Below are 21208 nucleotides of genomic sequence, written 5' to 3'. Positions count from 1 at the left end.
GAACTAGGTGTAGCTGTTGGCCCTTTCCTGCAGAGGGCGCCATCACAGTGAAGGACCAAACTAAGCTTCTGCCCTTGCTGAAGGTGTGGAGGGAGGGGACCGAATATACGCTTTCCTTTAAGAATTGGAACTGCCTTCAATGACAAGGGTGCCTGGCATGGAAACCTGTTAAACTTGCATGGGCTGATAGGCCCCGGGAGTGAGACTGTGTCAGACTGAGAGCTTAGTGATGTCAGCCTATCGTTAATATTGTGCAGAATTATACTTCATGTTAAAAATAACCCTGCATGGCTTAAACTGGAATGTAATTACAACCGGAGTAGCTACACATGTCATGCTGTGCAGCGAGCACCGAGGCATCTTGCCTCAGAGTTAACCGAGCCACACTTGAAGGTTAAGAGCTGTGGCGAAAAGGTCAAAAAGGAAGTAATCTAAGTCCCTTTCACTGGTTTAAGTGTTTAAAAAGATTCATAACCGCTCTGAATGTATTTAGTATGAGCTTGCCGGGCTATTCTGATTTTGGAATGCTGTTCGTGCTGCCTTTAATACAGTGCAGCACTATCTCGGTGCATACAGCAAGAAAGCAATAATCACTGTTGTGTGGGGGAGGGGTTAGAGAGAGCTGGAGTTTCAAAGAGTGAGTTTCACATTTAAATAAATGTGGAAATGAGATCATTTAGAGGCAAAGATATTTCCTGTGTCGGTATGTGCCTTAAAAACTTGCCTGTTGCTTCAGATAAGTAAACAGGTATTTGCAGTTAGAGAAACTTAGTATTTGTTGTATGCAAGTAAGCATAGGAGGTACAAGCGGATATTGCAGGGGGGGCCCAATCCTGCTCCAGATAGAGTCTACACGCACTGCATCATCCGGGGTGACCTTCCTACTAGGGCTTAGTTTTATTGGTAAATCAAATCACCATCTATGTTGCCGAGTACATAGAGCTCTGGAGCTCAGGAGACCTGGGTTCTAGTCCTTGCTCTGCCACTGGCCTGCTGGGTGACCTTGGGCAAATCATTTCACCTCCCTGTGCATCTGTTTCCTCATCTGTAAAATGGGGTAATAATACTGCCCTCCTTTGAAAAGTGCTGTAAGATCTACCGATGAAAAATGCTGGCTAAGAGCTGATGCTAGTATTACTATATTATTAAGAAAATGTAGACTTCAGCCTAGCGTTCTCTTTGAGCACAGCTGCTGCTAGAGTTTCCCTGCAGGAACTCATCTTTCCCAGCCTAGTTCCCTCTGCCCCAGAGATCCCCTCCAACCCCATTTCTATCCTGACTGGAGCTAACAAGATTCATCTGACAGTCAGTCATTTATCTGACTCTTTATGCAAGGCTCTAGCACGCCCGTACAGGGCCCTAGCCAGTGCAGTGCTGTTACGTGCAGACACCGAGACAAGATGCCTTCAAGAACCACCACTGGACTTCTGCAGTTACTGTGGGTGTGGACATGTGCAACTTTTATGTCCACTTTTGTGTGTGTGTTTATGCACCATTTGAAGTCAATTGCAAAATTCCAGTGCAGTGCAGGATTCTATGCATGTGTCTCTGTGTCTGTAAGAATATTAGGGCCTTTTCCCTCCCAACCCAGTTTCTCCTCCTTGGTCCTGCACCGAAGTCTTAAGCCTTAGTTGATTGCATCACAGTCAGTTACCATGGAAGATAATGTGATGTCCCAAATCCAGCATCCTGACTGATCTGCAGGATCAAAGAGGAGGATGCGATGGGCAGCAAGAGAACAAAGCCATCGTACAAACACACACACTGTAGCGTTCATAACTGTCAGGGTCAGAGCAGCTGAAAAGTGACTGTATGTGAGGGTCAGTTTTGATTCTAATAGATTTCAAGTTCTGCCTGGCCTAACAGCCTCTCACTAAGTCTGCCTAGAGCAACTCGCAGGATCTTGCCCTGAACCGACAACAGGCAGTGACATAAGGCAGTTAACTTAGCGACTGAGTGCAGGGGAGCACTGGCAGGGTTTGTGAAGGGTTTATGTACGGCAGCAGCAGCGGTTTGGTTTGGGAGGGTGGGGGTGGGTGGGGCGGGAGAGGCTTGAGGTTATGGCAGAAGTACTGGGAGTGTGTCTGAGGTGTGAGATGTTAGGGCTGTTTGTGTTACTGCAGCAACAGCTGTTGGGCTCAATCCTGAGAAGCAGTGAGAACCCACATTTGGTGGGACAGAATAAGAGTCTTTTCCAGGGAACAAAATGTACTGAAGTTATTGCTATAATATGCTGCTCTTTCCAGGGAGATGGGTGTGGGCAGTTAATTGGCGGGGACGGGAGAGAGAGATTTTCTTAATTTCAGTTAATCCAAAAGTCATCGGTCTGCAGAAGGGCAACTCTGGGTGAAAGTCAGATTAGGCAATGCTCCCTCTTTCTCTAATATGCTTCTCTTTCCAGGGAGATGGGTGTGGGCAGTTAATTGGCGGGGACGGGAGAGAGAGATTTTCTTAATTTCAGTTAATCCAAAAGTCATCGGTCTGCAGAAGGGCAACTCTGAGTGAAAGTCAGATTAGGCAATGCTCCCTCTTTCTCTGGCAGAAAGAAACTTAGTTACATTATAAAGCCCTCATGAAAAACCCTGCTTGCCCAAGCCAAAAAATATCCCATGTAGTCCTCTTTGTTCCAAAATGAGGCCATTCCTGCGTTGTACTTTATAAAGCCCTGTCAGGATTGCAGGAATGCACACGATAAAGAAGTCAGCATGTTACAATGCCATTCTTTTTTTAATTGGAAAAGAAAGCGATTCTATCACCCATCTCTCTGGGTTTAAAAATGAACTGCAGGCAGGCACCAGTTCTGAGGAGTTTGGCTTCCTCGTGCTCCAGTCGCTTCGGAGTCCACTGCTGAGTACTGGGCTTGATTTTCCTGGCTTTGGATATTGCTGTCAGTCTGGTTTTACAGGCCTGCTGGCTTGAGTTGGGTGGACGGGAGGAGGAACAAAGGAAAGGAAGGTGTTACCTGTGCACCTTTGTATTGTGGAGCCTGCAGAGGAGACTAGAATCAGCATGGAGGGATTTTAACGGGAAGGAATCAGTGACATGCTGAGAGCAGTAGGTGATGGTGCCAGTCTGAGAGGGGGCTGGAGGTATTAGGTGGGGAAGAGAATCAGGGAAACTAACATGACTTTTGCTGCAAGATTTTAGGGAATAAAACTGAGTCAGTGAGAGCCACGTGGTAACTGTGTGTTAATGTTGGGTTTAAACCTGTGTCTGAGCTTGTTGTTATTACCGTATCATGAATTATTTGTAGTACCATGGCAGCGAGGCGCCCTAGCGACGAACCTGGACCCATTGTGTCAGGCGCTATACAAACACAGAACAATCCTGAGCACTATCCTCAGTGTGGGAGAGGTGGAGGCAGAGTGCCTGTGAGGAAACAGGCGAGGGTGGATGAGGATGATGTTTTCTTCATTTAAAGAACTCCTTTTTCACTTGACCCCTGTTCTGTTTTCTTTCAGAGCTCTGCTGACCAGGGTGAGACGAAAAGCACCCAACCCAACCAACCTTCCAAAATGATACCACCAAAACAGCCCATGTATACGATGCCACCACAGGCCTCATCGCCTTATCCTGGCTTAGGCTCATTCCTGTCCCCATCAGATCTGCAGAGTTACCGGGGACACCCTCACCCCAGTCTCTCCCGAACCCTCAGTTCCAAACCCATGTTGCCCAGCATCAGTGCCTCGCCACCTCCTTCTTTCCAAATCAGCCCTCCTCTCCATCAGCAGCTGTCTTTGCATCACCCACAGAGCTCCCTCCTCAACCAGTCACTCAGCATGCAGCAGGTCCAACAGCAATCCATCTTGTCTCCTTCCATGGCACTACAGGTACAGCCCCCAATGAACGCTTCACCTCCAGGGCAGCAGGTGAGTGGCCTGGATCCTGAATACCAGTCTAAAAGGAAACACATTTTTAAAGCAAGATCTGCTGTGCATCAGAGACTGTACTCTCAGCTTAAGTTGCTCATGTTACCGGTGGAGCCTATTACTAATAATGATTTTCTAGGTCATGACAGTACTAATCTGGCACTTTGGGCAAAGATGTCACTCTAAGAAAGTATTCCATTGTCAACTCCTTAGCCATGCGACTCTCCTGTAGATGGCCGCTGGCTCTGTTACCTCCCAGCTCTGTTATTTGTCTGACATTTTAAGGTGGGAGTTTGAAAAGGGAGTAAGCGGCTTAGGAGCATAAATCCTGTTGACTTTCATTGTATGTCTCCATGATCTGCCATCCCAGCTGCAGTGTAGACATGCCTTTAGACTCCCATAGCAGTCAAGGATGTACCAGGAAGAAGTTCTTGTAAGACAAGCTGTCCCTTAGTTGTCTATTGGGCTTCAGGTGAATTTAGCAGGGTAGAGCGGAGCTTTCTGTTCATCTGACGCAGTGCCCTGGAAAATCCAGCAAAGAAAGCATATGTGACAGCACTGAAATAAAGGATGAAAGCTCCTGGGATAACAACAGAGGTGAATGTAGGATTTTTTTTCCCAAAGATTAGCATGTGGGAAGAGAAAATAAGTAAAAAATGCAGAGGGGAAAAACCAAGCGTTTCATGGAATATGATTGATTTTGCAGTGTCTTCCCAGCAATGGGAAAAATTACCCAATTCACTTGCTTGGTAGAAGATCTGAAAGGATGAAAAACGGGCTTAACTTGAATTGTATGAAAGCAAAGTAGTTCCTGTATTGTGTGCTCATATGCAGGCTGCCCACCTTAAGATGAACAAACCATTCTTTGCAATGTCCAAACTCAGCCTGTGCGCCCACATTTAGAGTGGCCAGTCATGGGTTTCTGATATGAAGAAAATAAACCAGGAGGGGAGAGAGCTTTTGGATGAATGGGCGGCAATGGTACAAAGTACATCATATACCCTAAAGGGAACACTCTGGCATTGGCTAGGGATGAGTGGGATGACGTAAGAGATCGTTTCCGTCTCTAATTTCTAGGAGTCTCTGATTCTCCCATGTAACTAGAGCTGGGTGAACTATTCATAATGAAGGACTTGCTCTATGAATTTCACAGCTGTCAGACAACTTATTTGATGAATCTTTTACCCCATTTTTCTCCCAGCCAGAGGACCTGGCTGACTAATTTGTCGAATCATTTATTTATTAGATATGTTTCACAAAATTAATCAAATAATGTAATTAATGAACAAGGCTTTTTCCATGATTCTGCCCATCCTATTCAGGACTAACTTTGAGAAAAGATCATTTGATAACCTTGGCATATAGAGTAGTGGGAAAAAATATAATATGAAATGGGCCTTGGTAACAAAATTCTCCCTCAGGCTACTAAAAGACATCCTATCCAAAAGAGCAATATCCTGCATACTCCAGAAATCCCAAACGCTCTTTACAGAGCAAATAATTTCAATATTGGCATGGTGTGGTGCTGTGTAATCAAAGGTGGCCACCTTATAGAGTCAGCAGTAGCTCTCACCCCATGGTGGAGATAAGAGACAATCATATGGCAATCGTTTAAAATGGAGGTGTCAGGCAAGGTTGGACACAGATTTTTTTTTAAAAGCTTAATTCCACATATTTTGTTAGCAATTTATATACCAAAAATGAATGTTTCGGGAGAAGCCATGTTCTCAGTCAAGTAGCTGCCTTGATTCCATTGTTAATATCTGTTCCCTAACTTTTGATAATTAGGTCACCCATGCACACACAGTACCATGAGAGGTTTTCAGATAATATGAACTCCCACAGTTCCTGTTAAATTGCCAGCCATGACAGTTGATGGAGAGAATGTTGCTTGTGTGGATATTCTTTAACTTGTTACTGTACATTAGGACAGGCTAATGTATTACTGCAAAGAGAACCGCACTTGAGATGGGAAAATGGCTTTCATTACCAGAATGCTGATGCAAAGGCTTTCATCACGTTGCATATTCTGCAGCTGTTTACCAAAGCTCTCCCTAGAAGAGAGGCCCTTAAAAACATGGGAGAGAAACAGTGAGGTGAAGTAAATGTTGTCCTTGTATCAGGGATCATTCTGAAATGGTTCCACTCTCCCATTTTGTTCTTAAGCACATGCTCAAATTCTTTTGATTTCAGTGAGATTATGCACATGTTTAACGCTCGTCTTAGCTTGGCTCTGCCCATACTTTCTGGGCAGTATATTTGGACATGCATAGGCAAACATTAACTAGAACTTCTGCTTATCTGCCTGTTTGTATGGGTGTAACTTTTTCTTCCCTTCTTTTATTGTCTCCCCACACAGGACTTTTCACATATTTCATCTGAGTTTCAAAACAGTGTTGGACCCCGATCACCTGGTGCATCAAACCCCCCAGGAAATACCGACTGGGACAATGATTACTCCAGCAGAGAGTGTGGAATTAACCACTGCAGGCCAGTAGACAAAACAATGTACTACTAATATGCTTGACGAGCTGTCTGCACTGTTCTCTTATGATCAGACACATGATAGTTTATAACTTCAAGAAAGGAAAATGTAAAAGAAATCAAAATGCCATGTTCCAAAAACATGCATTATTTTAACGTTCGTGTGCTCCTTTTATTTAGTAACCTGGGTTTCTGGGGAAGTGAGCTGTCCTGTCCCCAAAACAATTGCTTGAATCTGAGGACTAAAATGATAACAGGATAACTCAGTGAAGATTCCCATTAGCTTCGTCTGACTTTCATTCCTGAGCTGTGGAAGCAGTTTCTGCAGTGTTTCCAACTGCCGCTGAGCAAAGTTTTAATCAGCACTTTTTGACCAAAAAAAAAAGGGGGGGGGGTGATACAGCATGGCCAGAGGACAGCAGGAGAGTGTTAGAAAGGAGCCTTATTCCCTGTAGAGGGAAGAAAGTTTGGTATAGATTAATTAAAGCACCTGAAGCCAGTCACCTGATAACCCTTCCCTCCGCCCCCCGCCGCCGCTTCAGGGGAAGGAGTTGAAGACAAGGGAAGGAGTTGAAGCAGAGTGGATTGATGTTGGAGTAGAGAGCAGTTTGGAGGGACGCAGAGGAGAGTCTGGAGAAGTGCTGCGGTGGGCTAAGAAGACCAAGACCCTACGTAAAGGGACACCTGGTTTGTGCAGAGGGAGGGCAGGAAAAGAGGGAGGGCAGGAAGAGAAAGTGCAAGACCCATCAAAGTAGTGCTGGCAGTTTGTCACAGGGGGTACACATCCTCAGTTGTGTAAATTGGCAGAGCTCTGCCAGCTTACACCAGGTGAAGATCTGCCCCAAAATGTCCAGCAAGTTGTTCTGCTAATGAAGGTAAATGAAGCTGTGCAATTGTCTGTTCTGCACAGGCTAATAATCTAAACCATGCCACACGAGCAGGCAGTTTGAAAATTACACATACATTGAATATAAAAATATTTTTAAAAAAGGAAAGAAAATGACTGAATCTTGTGATTTTCTTGTGTAAGTAAATGCACAGTAAAGGCACATTTACATTCAGCAGGACAGGTCAGCCTGACCCACTGCTGTTATGTGCATTGGACAGTTCTTGTCTCATCCCTACCAGTATGGTTCTCATGCACTGAAGTGAAAATCCGGCTTGACTAGTTTTGACTTCTTAAGTTTTGAAAACGTGAAAGACTTTTTCAAGTATTAGCAAGGATGGCCTCCCCCCAGCATGTGCTGGTTAATCAAGAGGAGCAGCTTCTTGTAACCAGAGAGAGGTTGATTTGCTGCCCCCCAAACTTGAGAAAACAAGATTTTTCTCTTGTCTGGACAGCTTCTGTTCCATGTTCGGGGGGCGGGAATACAGGACCTAATCCTGAAAAATGCTTGACTTCAGTGGGAGCTGTGGTATTGCAGTACTATGTCTGCAGACAATGGACTTGTCTTTTCAGCTTCCAAAATATTGGCCTCTAACACTTAAGCTAAAAAACTCCCCTGGCTAACACTAGTAGTATGTCCCTTATCTTTTCTGTAGGGCTGAGCACTAAAGGACAGCATGCCTCCCTAATACACACAAAGTACTTTACAGCAGGCACTCCACATGTCTCAGGACAAGACCTGTAAATTCTGCAGTGCTGAAGAGAGCTCGTTCTCATTATGCCATAATGAGAATTACAATATTGAGGATGTCAATGGAAAGTTCAGTGCAATGGCATTCAAGCTCTGAGGGAAGAATAAACTAAAAGTCCGGAAGCATCTTAGTTCTTGTAGCTGAGAGGGGGTGGGCGTATTAAAAGCACTCCGGCCTCTGCTGTATCCACTCCTCGTGGCACAAAAGTGCAGTGATAAGGAGTTGGGAGTCATTTTATCCTGTTTACCCTGTGAGATGTGGATGCTGCCCACTCTGAAAGTATGGAAGGGGAAGCATGGTTGTTTCTGAGCGCTTGTTTGATTTGACTGAGGTATAGTGCTGTACTGGAACATAATGCATTCACTATAGATAATAGCAAGCTTACAGGTATTTTGGAAATAACACACTCTTCTATGCCAGCAATGCAATTACGATCTCTTGATTCAGCCCAGATAGCACATACATTGTATTTGTTTCGGGGAAGTAAATAATCTTCTGAGCCTGTAGGATGCTTTGGACTTCTGTCTACTTGAAACAGTTCAGCTACATGGATTATTGCAGACTTTTCTGGGAAACCTTTGTGGGGAGTCACGAACCTGCGGACGCGGCAGGTAAACAAACCGGTCCAGCCCGCCAGGGGCTTTCCCTGAACAAGCGGCGGACCGGCTTTGAGAACCTCTGGTATAGATAGTCTGAACGAAGTGAACTGCCTCCCAGACCCCGGGAAGGTACTTTTGGATATTAAGGCAAAAATGTTAAGACTTGGGTGCCTAAATTCAGGCACCTACATCTATGAGGGTCCTGATTTTTAGAGGTGCTGAGCACCCACAGCTCCCATTGCAGCTGTGTACGTCCACATTTTCAAAAGTGGCTTCAAATTTTGGGCACCTCAGACCTGACGACTGATTCGTCATCTTGGAAAATCTTTGCCAAGTTCTCTGAAGTTGGGGCACTCAAATTTGAGGTGCCCAAATGCTCTGAGCATCTTGTGCCGGCCTCTTTGAGGTGACTGAAGTTGCTCATCAACAATCAAGGCACCCAAACTCACTCGTTATTTCTGACGATGTTTATTGTTATGTATCTGTATGTCAGTGGTACTCCGGAGTCCTGGACCAGAGCCCCCTTGTGCTAGATGCTGTACAAACACATCCCAGAAAGGCCATCCTGCCCAAGAAAGCTTACCATCTAAATAAAGGTGGCCTGACGACATCATTTCCAGAGGTGCCGAGCACCTGACAATCCTACTAGCGTCAGCTGCCATGTCTGTCCTCAGCATTCGTGAAAATCAGACACAAAGCATCTCCTTTTGGGCACCAGAATTTAAGACACGCAAAATCAGTGGCCAGTTTTGAAAATGTGGCCCTAGGCGCCGAAGAGATGTCTGAACATTTTGGCCTGAAGGAGCAGCACTGGGTGCCAAATGTATCAGGAAAAACAAAACCCTCTTTAGATCCAGCAGCAGCAAACGAACATTTACACTCCAGAGCTTGAGAGGGCGATTCTGGTCAGGGCAGGAAGGGTTTCCACAGCATGAACTGCGCGAACAGTCAGGCCAGCATTCTGAAATCAACTGGCTCTCCCTGCTGGTCGTTTGGGCATCTCAGGAGCAGGTAGCTCTGAGGGGGTAGCTCTTGTTCTTTGGGGAAGCCAGAGGAAAGTGAGGTCTTGTTCTCATTCTATTTATGATACCTTGGGAGAAAAATAAGTGATACTCAGTGTGAACATCACCATTCAGGGCTGTCCTCAGTAGCCTCTTTCAAGCACTTAACGAAGCTCGTCAGTGAGTTCGTTTTATAAATGTTACGTGCATTTATCTCTGGTGAAAGGTGCTGGATTTTCAGGCCTAGGGATAAGTCACACACACCCTTCCCCCAGACTCCATGGAAGGAGCTTTCTGGGGATTGGGTGGGGAGAGAAGTTTCCCATAGTGCGCCCCTCCAGGCATCCTGATAGAGGTAGCTTGATAAAAAGTGTATTATACAGAACACTTGGGGTACCATGGTAGCCGCGAGAAGCACCATTGTAATTGGCCGGTGTGAGCTGTGTGCTGCTAAAACAAGCTCTTTAATAGCCTCACAAAAGCTGTATTGTATGCACAGGGCCCCATGTGATTCATGATCAAAGTTCATGCATTTGTCACAGAGAAAATATCAAATTTCATGGGTTTATCTCAGATTCCTGGAAGAATCATATTAAAACCACGCCCATTATGCAGAGAACGCCAGAAAATAATTACAGCAAATTATAACAATGAACTGAACTGAGTATGGGTCTGTCTGTGTGGACTGTCTCTCCGTTCTTTCCACTTGTACAGACAGGGCTCAGGACTGAAAAAACACAGTTGCTATCGAGCAAAGAGCAAAGCTTAGTACTAGAGCAGGGGCTCTCAAACTTCATTGCACCACAACCCCCTTCTGACAACAAAAATTACTACATGACCCCAGGAAGGGGGACTGAAGCCTGAGCCTGCCAGAGCCCCGACACCCCGAGCCAGGGGCGGGGGGGGAAGAGGGGCAAAGCCCAAGCCCTTCAGCCCCAGGCAGTGTGCCTGTAACCTGAGCCCCACTCCCCAGGGCTGAAGGCTTTGTCCCCATGTGGTGCAGCCCGGGCTTCGGCTATGTCCCCGAGCCCCAGCAAATCTAAACACCAGCCCTGGCAACTCCATTAAACGGTGTCGCAACCCACTTTGGGGTCCTGACCCACAGTTTGAGAACCACTGTATTACAGAGACTCATTCTGTTGGAAGCCCAGTTACCAAAGCTACATTGTTGCATTTCAGAGACAAATTCTTATTTCGCTGTAAGCACAGTTTGTCAGTGATTTTACCCGCAATAATGAATTTGTGCCTCTTGCACTTACTAAAACCTGGTATTTGCTGCCAAGATGCATGGTTTTCAGGGTCTTTGGTGCATACACATTTTTGCAGGAGGACTCATTTTGCTTAACTTTGAATGCTTAGCCCTATATGTCTCAATGAGACTATAACTCCATCTGTCTATGTAGGTACTTGTATGTGAAAGCTGAATGTCTCCACAGCATCTCCAACAAACTTCATGATAATTTGCAGATCACATTAAATGTTAAACTGGACTGCTCTTCTCCCATCATTTCTACTCTTGGCTGTGGATTGTTGACCACATGAATAAATTGACTTTGTATCAACAAAGTTTAGGCAATGCATGCTCTGTCAAAGGAAATTCACACCTCATTGGGTTTGATTGAGTGGCACAGTTTTCAGTGTTATCAGATAATCACTAAATCGGGTAATTCCCACTTCAGCCTCAAAATTGTGCTCAATATAACTGTAATTAAAGCAACAATCTGGGGAGAGAAATCAGCAATGGGCTGGCGAAAATCTGAATGTTTTCCATGGTGATGTGACACACAAAGTGCTCAGGTTCCCGTTAGCTAGGATTGTACCAACCTCCCTAAAGCAACAGACAATCCCATCTGGCTTTCCAGATTAGTGTTTTCTAAGCTTCATGTCTGATCCATACATTTGCTTTGTTTCTATATATTTGTAGTCATCTTGGCCATTCTCTCGGCCAGTGTTGCATTGTTCTCTTGAATCTGTTGTCCAGACAACTTTTAAATGATAACAAGATTGTGCTTCCCTCAGAAGACTATTCTGCATCTCCTAACTCCTTGGTGTTAGGAAGTATTTCCTGATAATTCAGCTGAAATTTTCCTTAGCTCAGTTTAATCCAATTACTGCTAATTCTATCCCACTAAATGATTATGCTCCTGCATTTATACCCTTCAAATACTGATATATCATGGTCACATATCCCTTCATTTATCACTCAGCCCAGCTGTGCATATTTAGCGTTTTAAATATTTCTTCACCAATCATTCCCTCCTAACACTTCATTATCATGTTGATTTTACAGAACTCCACCCAATTTTTCAATATCTTTCTGGTCCTGAGTTGCCCAGAACTGGAAGTAATAATATAGCTACTATCTCCCTATTACTGCCTAAAGAGTGACTATCATTTCTCTGATTTGTTGCAATCTAGAACTGTGAGATTGCGTGGCTTTCATTTTCCCAGGTACTGTATATCACAAGCTATGGACTTGAGTTGTCTCTTCTGTATCACCCCTTGGCCTCTTTCACCATCACTGTTTCTCAAGTACCTATTAAAGACCTGGGTTTTAGATCGCTTTCCTTCAAGTATATCAGCTGGCCTTTTTTCAGCTTGAAGCTCATTTTGTGATTACCTGCCAATCTTTCTAATCTCTCCAGGCCCCTTTGCATGTTTCCTCTGCCCTCATTGGCAGTTGCAGTTCTTCCCAGTGTAGCATTATCTGCAGATTTCATTTATGTTTAGCTCCCCCATCTAGATCTTTGTAGGTAGCAATACAACACCTCCTTATGATTTAAGGCATTATAATTCCCCAGTCCTATAACCACTTTTCCAATCTGACAGAAATTTGCAAGTGTTAATATTTTCAATAAGATTACACAAGGCACTATATTAAAATGCTGTACTAAAATCCAAATTGAGGCCCTCTATTGCATTGCCTGCATCTGATAATTATGTGATTTGGTAAAAAGAAAAAAAGTATCCCAGTACCTCTGGCATGGTGTTTTCATTATAAACCTATGTTGGCGATTGCTTATAGCAGCTGATGTCCTCCAGGTCAGTGGTGATTGATCTTGAAAAGCTGAAGAACTAATAGGTCATCAAATGGAGTTGAAGAGAGATGTAAAAACCATCTCAGTTCTGCGGTTGTGATGTTAACGTCGTGACAATGCACTGTCACGACTCGTCAGCATCATGTGTTGGTGGAACATCAAGATGCAAACATTGCAAGACAACGTCTCATCTCCATGGGCTGATTGTCTTTATGACTCTGTAACTCCATTCAGCAAATTTTCTCCCCTCCCCCAACTCCACCTTGGGTTACAAGGAGAGAGTGAGGGATGGTCTCCTCTTCATCCCTCTGTACCTGGGAAAGATTCCCCAGTTGCACTGCCTTTCTGGAGCCCTCTGCATGCTCCCCACAGCCTCACTGGTGTGAGAAGCACTTCTGGAATCAGCTCAGCTTAGTCTCATGCACAGCAAGAGGCTCTGATCAGATCCAGTCGCTTGTCACCCCTACATTTCATATAAAACTCTAGAGCCACAGGATGAGTACTGTGAGGCTTTTCTTTTAGTATTTGCACCATGATATTAGTAGGGACTGATGTTACCAGACGGGTATTACTGACACGGATGGGTTTTCCCTTGTAAAGATGCTACCACATGTGTTCTTTTCCAGTTATGTGGTATCTGCCTGGCTCGTATTTTCTCAAAGATCTGGTCAGTTGTCCAGTCCTTATGACCCTCATAACTACTTATTATGATTTACTATTGGCCCCATTTCCCCACCATCCTCTGGGCACCTTACCAAAGCTGAATAATTTACTTTGGGATGCATATCAACCAGGCCTGCAGAGTTGTGTATGCTCAGTTTGTCCAAACGAGGAGATGCTCACTAATTCATACTAATGACTGGGAGAGTCATTCCAGATGGCTGAATTTTCCAAATCAGCAACTGAGTGAACAAGCTCCATAAAAAAGCAAAGATAAAACATCACAAATAGACTTAGTTTGCATTCAGTTATTTATGGTAATGCATTGTAATATACTAGGAAATGTTCTGTAGTGCATATTGTAAAATTAATGAAGTTTTGGTACTAGAAGACCTCACTACTGTTCGTTGGTATTAAATCTTTGCTAGTGCGGTAGGGAAAGACTGTGCATTTTAAGTGCAAATTATAAAACATGCAGATTAGTGAAGTGTGGGCCAGGCTGCGTTCCATTGCTCTTGTTTTATCAACAGCTGCATCAACCAGGCCTTCAGTACTTCATTGCCCTCATTCCTTTTTTTCTATTACTCTAGTTAATAATCACACACACAAGAATCTCCCAAAGTTGTATCATTTTTCTCATCACCTTTTAAAGCCAGACTTTTTTATGGGGCTAAATTTGTTGGAGCAGATTTGTGTAGATTATGAAAGCCATAAAAGAGCCTTCCAGAGTTCATGCCTTCGCTTTTGGCAACCCTAAGTACTTTACTTGCATGACATAACCCCCTAGAGCTGGGAATGCCTCTTGTTTGGATGGCTCCATTCCGTTGCTTGTGGCTAATACGTTCCCAATGGGACCAGATGGGGTCACCTGCAGTCCACTGCTAATGGCAGGTTAGAAATTCAATTGCCATAAGAAATTGCAGATGACCTCATTTTGGCCGAAAAGCGATTGGGCTGCTGCTGTTCTGTGGGTTCCATGCTGGGAAACTGCATGGTATCATGTTGTGAATTCCTCTTGGGAAGTGTTACCATTGGGAGAGCAACGATCTGGTAAGCCCATTGATTTTGGTGGGAGTGCCAGGGTCATAGTACATGTCTACACTGCACACTAAGCCCGGGCCTGACTCAGGTTTGAGCCCAAGTCCCCCTTCTGTCCACACACAGATCAGTCTGACTCGGGCCATCAAGTACTCAGAACCTAGGTCCTAGGACCCTGCAAAGGGGCAGGGGGTGTCAGAGCCTAAGTTCTCCTGTGACTCAAGTCCAAGCCTGTCACATTGCAGTGTGGACGCAGCTCAAGCTGCAGACTGAGTCAAAGGGTCTGCATAGTGTAGCATGGACCCATTAGCATGGCTGTGAAACCAGGTCTAGCAATTGTAAACCCAGGTTTACAGTGTAGTGTGAACGCTGAAGCACAGGCTTGGAAACACCGAGTTCACTGACTCCCACAGACCAGGCTTAGTGTGTAATGTAGACATACCCGTACAGAGCAAAGGAGCTCTTGGATAAGAGTTTCTCTGGCATAGGTGGTTGTAAAATACTCAGAAGTTGTTGTTTTGAGGCCTAAGGAGACAACCACCATTGGACAGGAGATGTGGAGACTGATCACATGTGTAAAGTTAACCCCATTTATTTAGGGTCTAATCCTGGCACTGGAAGTCAATGGCAAAAATCCCATCAACTTCAAACGGGGCGAAGATTTCCCTAAGTCTTGGCAAAGCAGGGCCCATGCAGAGCCCAGTTCTGCAAGCACTTACTACCAGGTGTAGGCTGTGCTTTTCCTGGGATTGATCACAGCACCGAGCACTAGGACTGGTACTAAGGCCCAGATCCTCAAAGTATTTAGGCTCCGAACTTCAATTGATTTTGAAGACAGGTCCCTTTGTTAGGTCTGGATTCTGGCAAGCACCGACACAGGCAGATAGGTTGGGGGAGCAGGCAAGGTGTTCCCCCTGCCCTTCTGACACCTGGCAACAAGGGCTTCTCAGAACAGCAGTCCCTGTACTCCATGGGGCTATGGGGCTGCTCTTTACGTGCGCCCCCAGGGCTCCCAACCCCCAAAAGGGCCAGCAAGAGACAGGACTATGGCTCTGCCACCAGCATGCAGCGAGAGGGGTGCTGTGCCCCGTGAACAGGTGAAGCAGCTGGGTGCTCTCCTGTGCAGCGGATGGGGATGGGGCGGGACTGGGCCTCCAGAGAGCTCACTCTCTCCGCCCCTCCCCCATGCATGCCAGTGCCTAATAGGCATGACAGATATTTGTTAAAAACTGATTGCATTAAAGTATTTGGTTTGGGGGAACCTAGTATGGAAAGTGTGTGAGGAGAATAAAAACTGAGAGCAAATGTTTGGCCTCCCTGTAAAAAGCAGATGTTGGGGCAGGCAAGGACCTGGTGTAATGCTGGAGGATTGTTAGGTTTATTGAAGTTCATTAAGAATTAAAAAGTGCCCAATTTGTTGCTGTTTTAATTGCCTGTTTGTCACATCAGGCATTGATGTTGCTGCTCGCACACGCACCCGCATGCAGGCCAATGCAGTTACATCTATTAAAATCTGCCTCATAACACCATAAAAACCATAAACCAGCTCAAAAGATGCAGTCACTATTTGTGGGATGGCTCATTTCTATGCCCTCCCCTCCAAGGCGCCTTCCCTGAGGGTTGTTGATTTTAGAAGTGCTGTGCTGTCTGTCTCACTGCCCTCTGTCTCTTGTTTCCCTTACAGCATGCTGCCAAGGGACAAGTCACTCTACCTCACCTAAACCCACCATCTCTTTCCAATAAGGCTCAAAGGAAGGACACTTGAGAGGGTCTATAATACGGACCACCCAGAGGGGCGTCACGCAAGTCATACAGACGAGAGAGCTGAGCTAACACGTCTCGTTGCTGGCTTCATTTCCAGGCTCTAAGAGCAGTTTTCTTTTATTATTTTGAACTCTAAAGTCTACTTTTCGTGAAAGCCCAAACCTCATAAATCATGAAGAACAAAAAAAAAACAAAAAAACAAAAAAACAAAAAAATAAGAACACCGTTTATCTGCTTGCCATCAGCTTAGCTATGGACTGTTTTCCTAGTGAACTGCTTTTAGACGCAGCGTAGGCCCAGGTCTGGGGTCCTGCCGCATTAGGCCGGCTCAGTAGGAGGATGCACTCTTTGACTTGCTAACAGCACTAAACTTTGTGCAGGAAAATGTGAAGTTTGTGTGAATATTGTACATGCAAAGGCCTTGGATGTCTGGCAAGAAAAAATAAAAGTAAAAACTATTCCTAGATGGGCGGGTGGAAAGACCAGCTGGCAAAATATGAAAGGAAAAAATGTGAAAAAGATCATGAAAAAATATAATTTGTTGGATAGTTGTAAGTAGTTTACTAAGTGTTTTAGAGCTGTGCTGAAGACATCCTTTAAGATTTTTTTGTGGAAAAAAATTCGTAGTTTACTTTATAGTAAAAGCATTTTATATTAAGTGTAGCACATTTTTTAGTTATACATAGAAGGGAGATGTGTATAAAAAACAAAAACAAAAAAAAAGCCTGCCAAACTTGTTTCTATTATTTGTACAGCAAGAAATGGACAATTTATATCCATGTTGTATGGCATTATTATATTTTTTTCAGCCATATGTCCATCTATTTAAAATTGCTGACAATGATTTTTGTCTATTTATGAAGAATTAGAAAGCAGAATTACAATTTATCATAAGGTGCGTTTTTGGGGGGTTTTTTAATTTTTTTGGATGGTGCTGTTTTCTCAGCACCCAGCACATTCAGTTCACAATGCTTATCTTACCTTTCTTTATAATAAAACATATGAAAAGTAGAAATGAACCAGACTCTTTTCTTCTTTTGTGGGCAGCACCCAGAGGTAATGTATAGAAACCAGCCTCACCTCATTGACTGTGGCCCCAGTCCTGCAAAGATTTATGCACATGCTTAATTTTACACACAGTCGCATTGACTTAAATGGGATTATTTGCACTGTGTAAAGAGAAGCATGTGCATATGTTTTCACAGGATCTCGGCCTATATATGCAATGGCTTTTTACCCTTAAATTTCTGATATCTACTCTCAACCTTATTAGACCTTAACATAATTTATTGTCTGGGAATTTGCTTGGTTTTTTTAATTACTAAAAGGTCATATATGAACATTAAACTATGAAATCCAACCATGAATGCTATATTTAATCAACTGTTAATAACTTTGTTTCATTACAACATAATGTTTTAATATGGAACCTGTGGACAAGATTTCAGTGAATTTTAATTCTCTGGGAAGTTTGAAGAATCTGTGTTATTCCATTAAGATCATTCAGACACAAAAAAGTCTGATACGAGGTGCTAAATAGCTTGAAGGACCAATTTTTTATTAATTTTGCCTCACAATTTAACAGATTGATTTGTACATTCTCAGAAAATTCATCCTGTGCTATGAAGTAAGTGCTGCAGATTTGGGGAGGATGCACTGAATTCTTCATTCCATAATAAAGGTTGAGTCCCTACTTCCGTGCAAAACATTTTTCTTCTTTTTTTAAACTTTTAGGGCCAGACTCCCCAGCGCACTCTGGGGCTTTGCGAAGCTCTGGAGTGGGGCGCCCAGGCCTCGTGTAGTGAGCAATCAGTGCAGGAGAGAGGCTCCCGAAGTCCTGTGGCCTCAGCTTCACTGCTCACCAAAACAACACTGCCAGGGAAGCCCTTAAAGCACAGAGACATTAGTGTTCAGGGACTCAGCTTTTCCCCACCCCGGGCTCCTGCTTTGCATTCTACCATTTTCAATTTAAACCGTTTAGAAGTCTTTCCTTTAGTGACTAAAACTCTTTTTGGTGGTCCTCTGTCTAGACACAGTCACTCTTAGCTGATATAATGGCACTGCCTACTGTGTTAAACTTTGTCCAAATTTCCTGTAAAATCTGCAGAGGCCTACAAACCACTGCACCTCCTTCAGGTTTGTAGGAAACTTCCAGTCTTTATAACGTTTGGTTTCTGGAGTTGGGATTCCAACCTGTCCTCAATGACTATATCTCGCAGGAAGATTGTGACTCCTCACAAACTATTTGTTTCCTGTAAGTTTAAACCCTGACTCCTTAGAAAGTTTTAGCATCCTTTCCAGTCCTGCCAGTTGTTCCTTCGGTGTTTTACGGAAACAGTCACCTAAGTACATGAGGTTCTCTAGAGTCAAAATTCGGGTGAGATCACTTACTACCCTCTGAAACATTCCTAGTACATTCATGAGTTCAAAAGGCATTCTGCAGAACTGAATAAAAGTATTATTTTCTCGATCCTCGGTCCCACTTTAATCTGATGGCTCCAGATACCAAATCAAAGTTACTGAAATATTTTGCTCCTGATATTTTATCCAGGGGATGTGCTATGTTGGGAAGTTGGCAGCCATCTTGAACTTCCTGGGAATTAAGTCTCCTGTAGTCAACACATATGGTCAAATCTCCATTAGACGTTTTTACAATTACAGCTGGGGATGCCCACGGTGATGCAGATTGCTTCAGACCATCGTTCAGCTTATGATTTAGCTTCTCTCTCACTAAGATCTGATATGCCAGGGGAATCTGATGTTGGGGCTGCCTCAGAGGAACACCCTAGCCTAAGCACAATCCAGTGTTGCACCTGATCGTATCTCCCAAATTCTTCCTTATTCCTGAACAAAACAGTAGCATATAACAAGAGTGACTCGTCTAGTCACTTCCTTTCATTGCCTTCCACAGATGCTTCTGCCAGATCAACTCCTACCTTTTTTTTACCCTCTTGACTGCTTCACATCTATTGGTTTCTGCTCTTGTGAGAGGCTTTGAAACACTGGTTAAACTGGACACTGACATCTCACTAGCTGCACTGCCTGCCCTGTCACATGAACGGCTCTTACCCAGAACTCCCCCTTTGTAGCTCTGCACAGAGTTCTGCTACCCAGCAATCCTGGCTGGATCTTGGTAGCATCAAACACTCCCACAGGCTCGCTGCAGCTGTCCTTTATCCTAGGGGTATTACTGCAGGATGACCTGGCTTCACCACCACTTAATTCTGAGCCACCCCAGGGAGCAGTTCCTCTCCATCACCCTGTAGCCACATTAGAGGCTCTTCTCAGGCGCCAGGAGTTGCACCCAAGGGTCCAAGTTTCTTCCTACCCACACACCAGCAGGGGGACCTGAATGCTGTCCACGGACAAGTGTGTTCTGTGAACACCCCAGGACTTCCTGTGACGCCTTCAGATCCAATCCACTCTTAGTACAACAGCACTGGAAATATTGGTCACCACAGAGTATATTTAGGATGCAGAGACCCCAAGTTCAGTGAGAGCTGGATTTCTCCTGTTGCCTGCAGTGGCTGATGATTTATAATCACCAAATAATCCTGCAGTACATTTTTCCCCCCTTTTAGCAGTGTGTGCCCTCCCTGGATCAGACTTATTTCAGCTCCTCAGTCCAGCAGCATTGTGGGTTTCCAGCCATTGTTGTCTCCAGATATTATAGTAATATGTGTCTGGGCAGCATTTCACATGGGCCGTTCAGTAGCTGCTGATCGTGCCCCTGCTGCATCAACAAGTGCTAATTTCCCTGGTGTGGCTTCCCCCGGCTTGGCAATTCCATCTCCAATGGCCTTTGCCTTTGCATGGGCTGCAAATGTCATCTGGCCTGGGATGCACTCGGGAAACAGCCCCTCTCCTCTGACCCAGGCGACACCTATGAATAGCTTGCACTTGGGCCTCCGCCGATTTTTTAACCACTTCACTGCAATCGTTTCTTGAAGTGCAGCATCTGATATGAAGGAGTTACTGGGAGGCTGTGAATTAATGGCTGATATTCCATTCTGTATAGGTTCTCATACCCCGTTCATCAGTGTAGATCTGAGCACCCTCCAGTCGAGCATTAAGCAACGTGATCAACATCTGTCATGTTTGTTCTCTCAGCCGCTCCCTAGAGGGAGAAGTGCAATGGCATGGCTTGTTTTGGTAGGGTGTGTCTTTTCTTCAATATAAATAAACCTATTGCTCCGTGTTTACTTTAAAGAAGGCAAGGTCACAGCAATGCACCTGGAGGAGTTTATTCCATAGTCTCGGACCAGCTGTCCAGAAAGCTCTGTCTCCCATGCCGACCAACTTTACTCTCAGAGTTAAGCGTTCCATTGTGCCCGAAGCAGTGACATTTCTACTAAGGGCAGGCTGTGGCTTCAGTTCTATTGAGAACAGTGAGGGGGATACAGCCATTTTAAAAGAGGGCAATTCTCCATCAGTTTCTCTGAAGATTTTGTTTACTAGCCTCTCCTTAAGAATAAAGTTTCCTTTACAAAAAGCAACCTCTAATCCTAAATGTTTCTTTTCAAAAACTACCCACTGTGCCAGATCTACTCCTGAATCCCCTTTCTGCCAACTTTTGTGCAGACAGGTGATGTTTTATAAGGATATGAGTCACCAGAAATGTGATGGCCACAGACAAATGTCAACAAGAGACCAATTTCAAACCTTTCCTATTAAATATTCATGAAAAGAAACGAGAAAACAGCTAGGATAGAAAATTCAAGTGGCATAAAACCTAACGCAATGTTAAGTTTTACACCAAAAGGCCACCTGCTGGTACAGACACACAGGAATTAACATAGCATTTTAAGGCCATGTTGGAACAGAACCTTAAAGTTAGAGTCACAACCAACACTTCCATAATAATCATAGCTATTAGATACTACGAACATTAAGAGCTTATCTTAATTACAGCCTCATTTCTTTAAATGTAGATTTTAAAGAGTTTTAACTATATGGAATATTTGAAGATTCTGTTACATAATTATTATTATGTCCATTATTAACATCCTTGGGGTGGGGTGGGGTGGGGGGGAACAAGGTCTGATACCAAATCCCACATTTTTTAAATGTGCCCATTTTTAATGTAGATGATTCTGAGCCATTTTAGTGTTTGTGGT

General features: G+C 44.2%; 1 protein-coding gene across 4 annotated transcripts in view; it reads left to right on the top strand.

Annotated features, from left to right (window-relative positions):
• The window catches only part of TOX2 (TOX high mobility group box family member 2), a 257019-nt gene extending 239909 nt beyond the window's left edge, over positions 1-17110 (top strand). For all 4 annotated transcript variants that reach the window (XM_048820163.2, XM_048820161.2, XM_048820162.2 and 1 more), the window contains 3 exons: positions 3462-3869; positions 6229-6359; positions 16012-17110. In XM_048820163.2, the coding sequence (XP_048676120.1) occupies positions 3462-3869; positions 6229-6359; positions 16012-16048 (576 nt within the window). In that variant the 3' untranslated portion in view covers positions 16049-17110. The remainder of the gene's footprint in view (positions 1-3461; positions 3870-6228; positions 6360-16011) is intronic.
• The last annotated feature ends 4098 nt before the right edge of the window (positions 17111-21208 follow it).

The sequence above is a fragment of the Caretta caretta genome, chromosome 13, assembly GCF_965140235.1.
Source record: "Caretta caretta isolate rCarCar2 chromosome 13, rCarCar1.hap1, whole genome shotgun sequence".
In the NCBI taxonomy this organism is placed as follows: Eukaryota; Metazoa; Chordata; order Testudines; family Cheloniidae; genus Caretta; species Caretta caretta.
The sequence above is the reverse complement of the archived record's forward strand: the minus strand, read 5'-3'. Positions and strand labels throughout refer to the sequence as shown.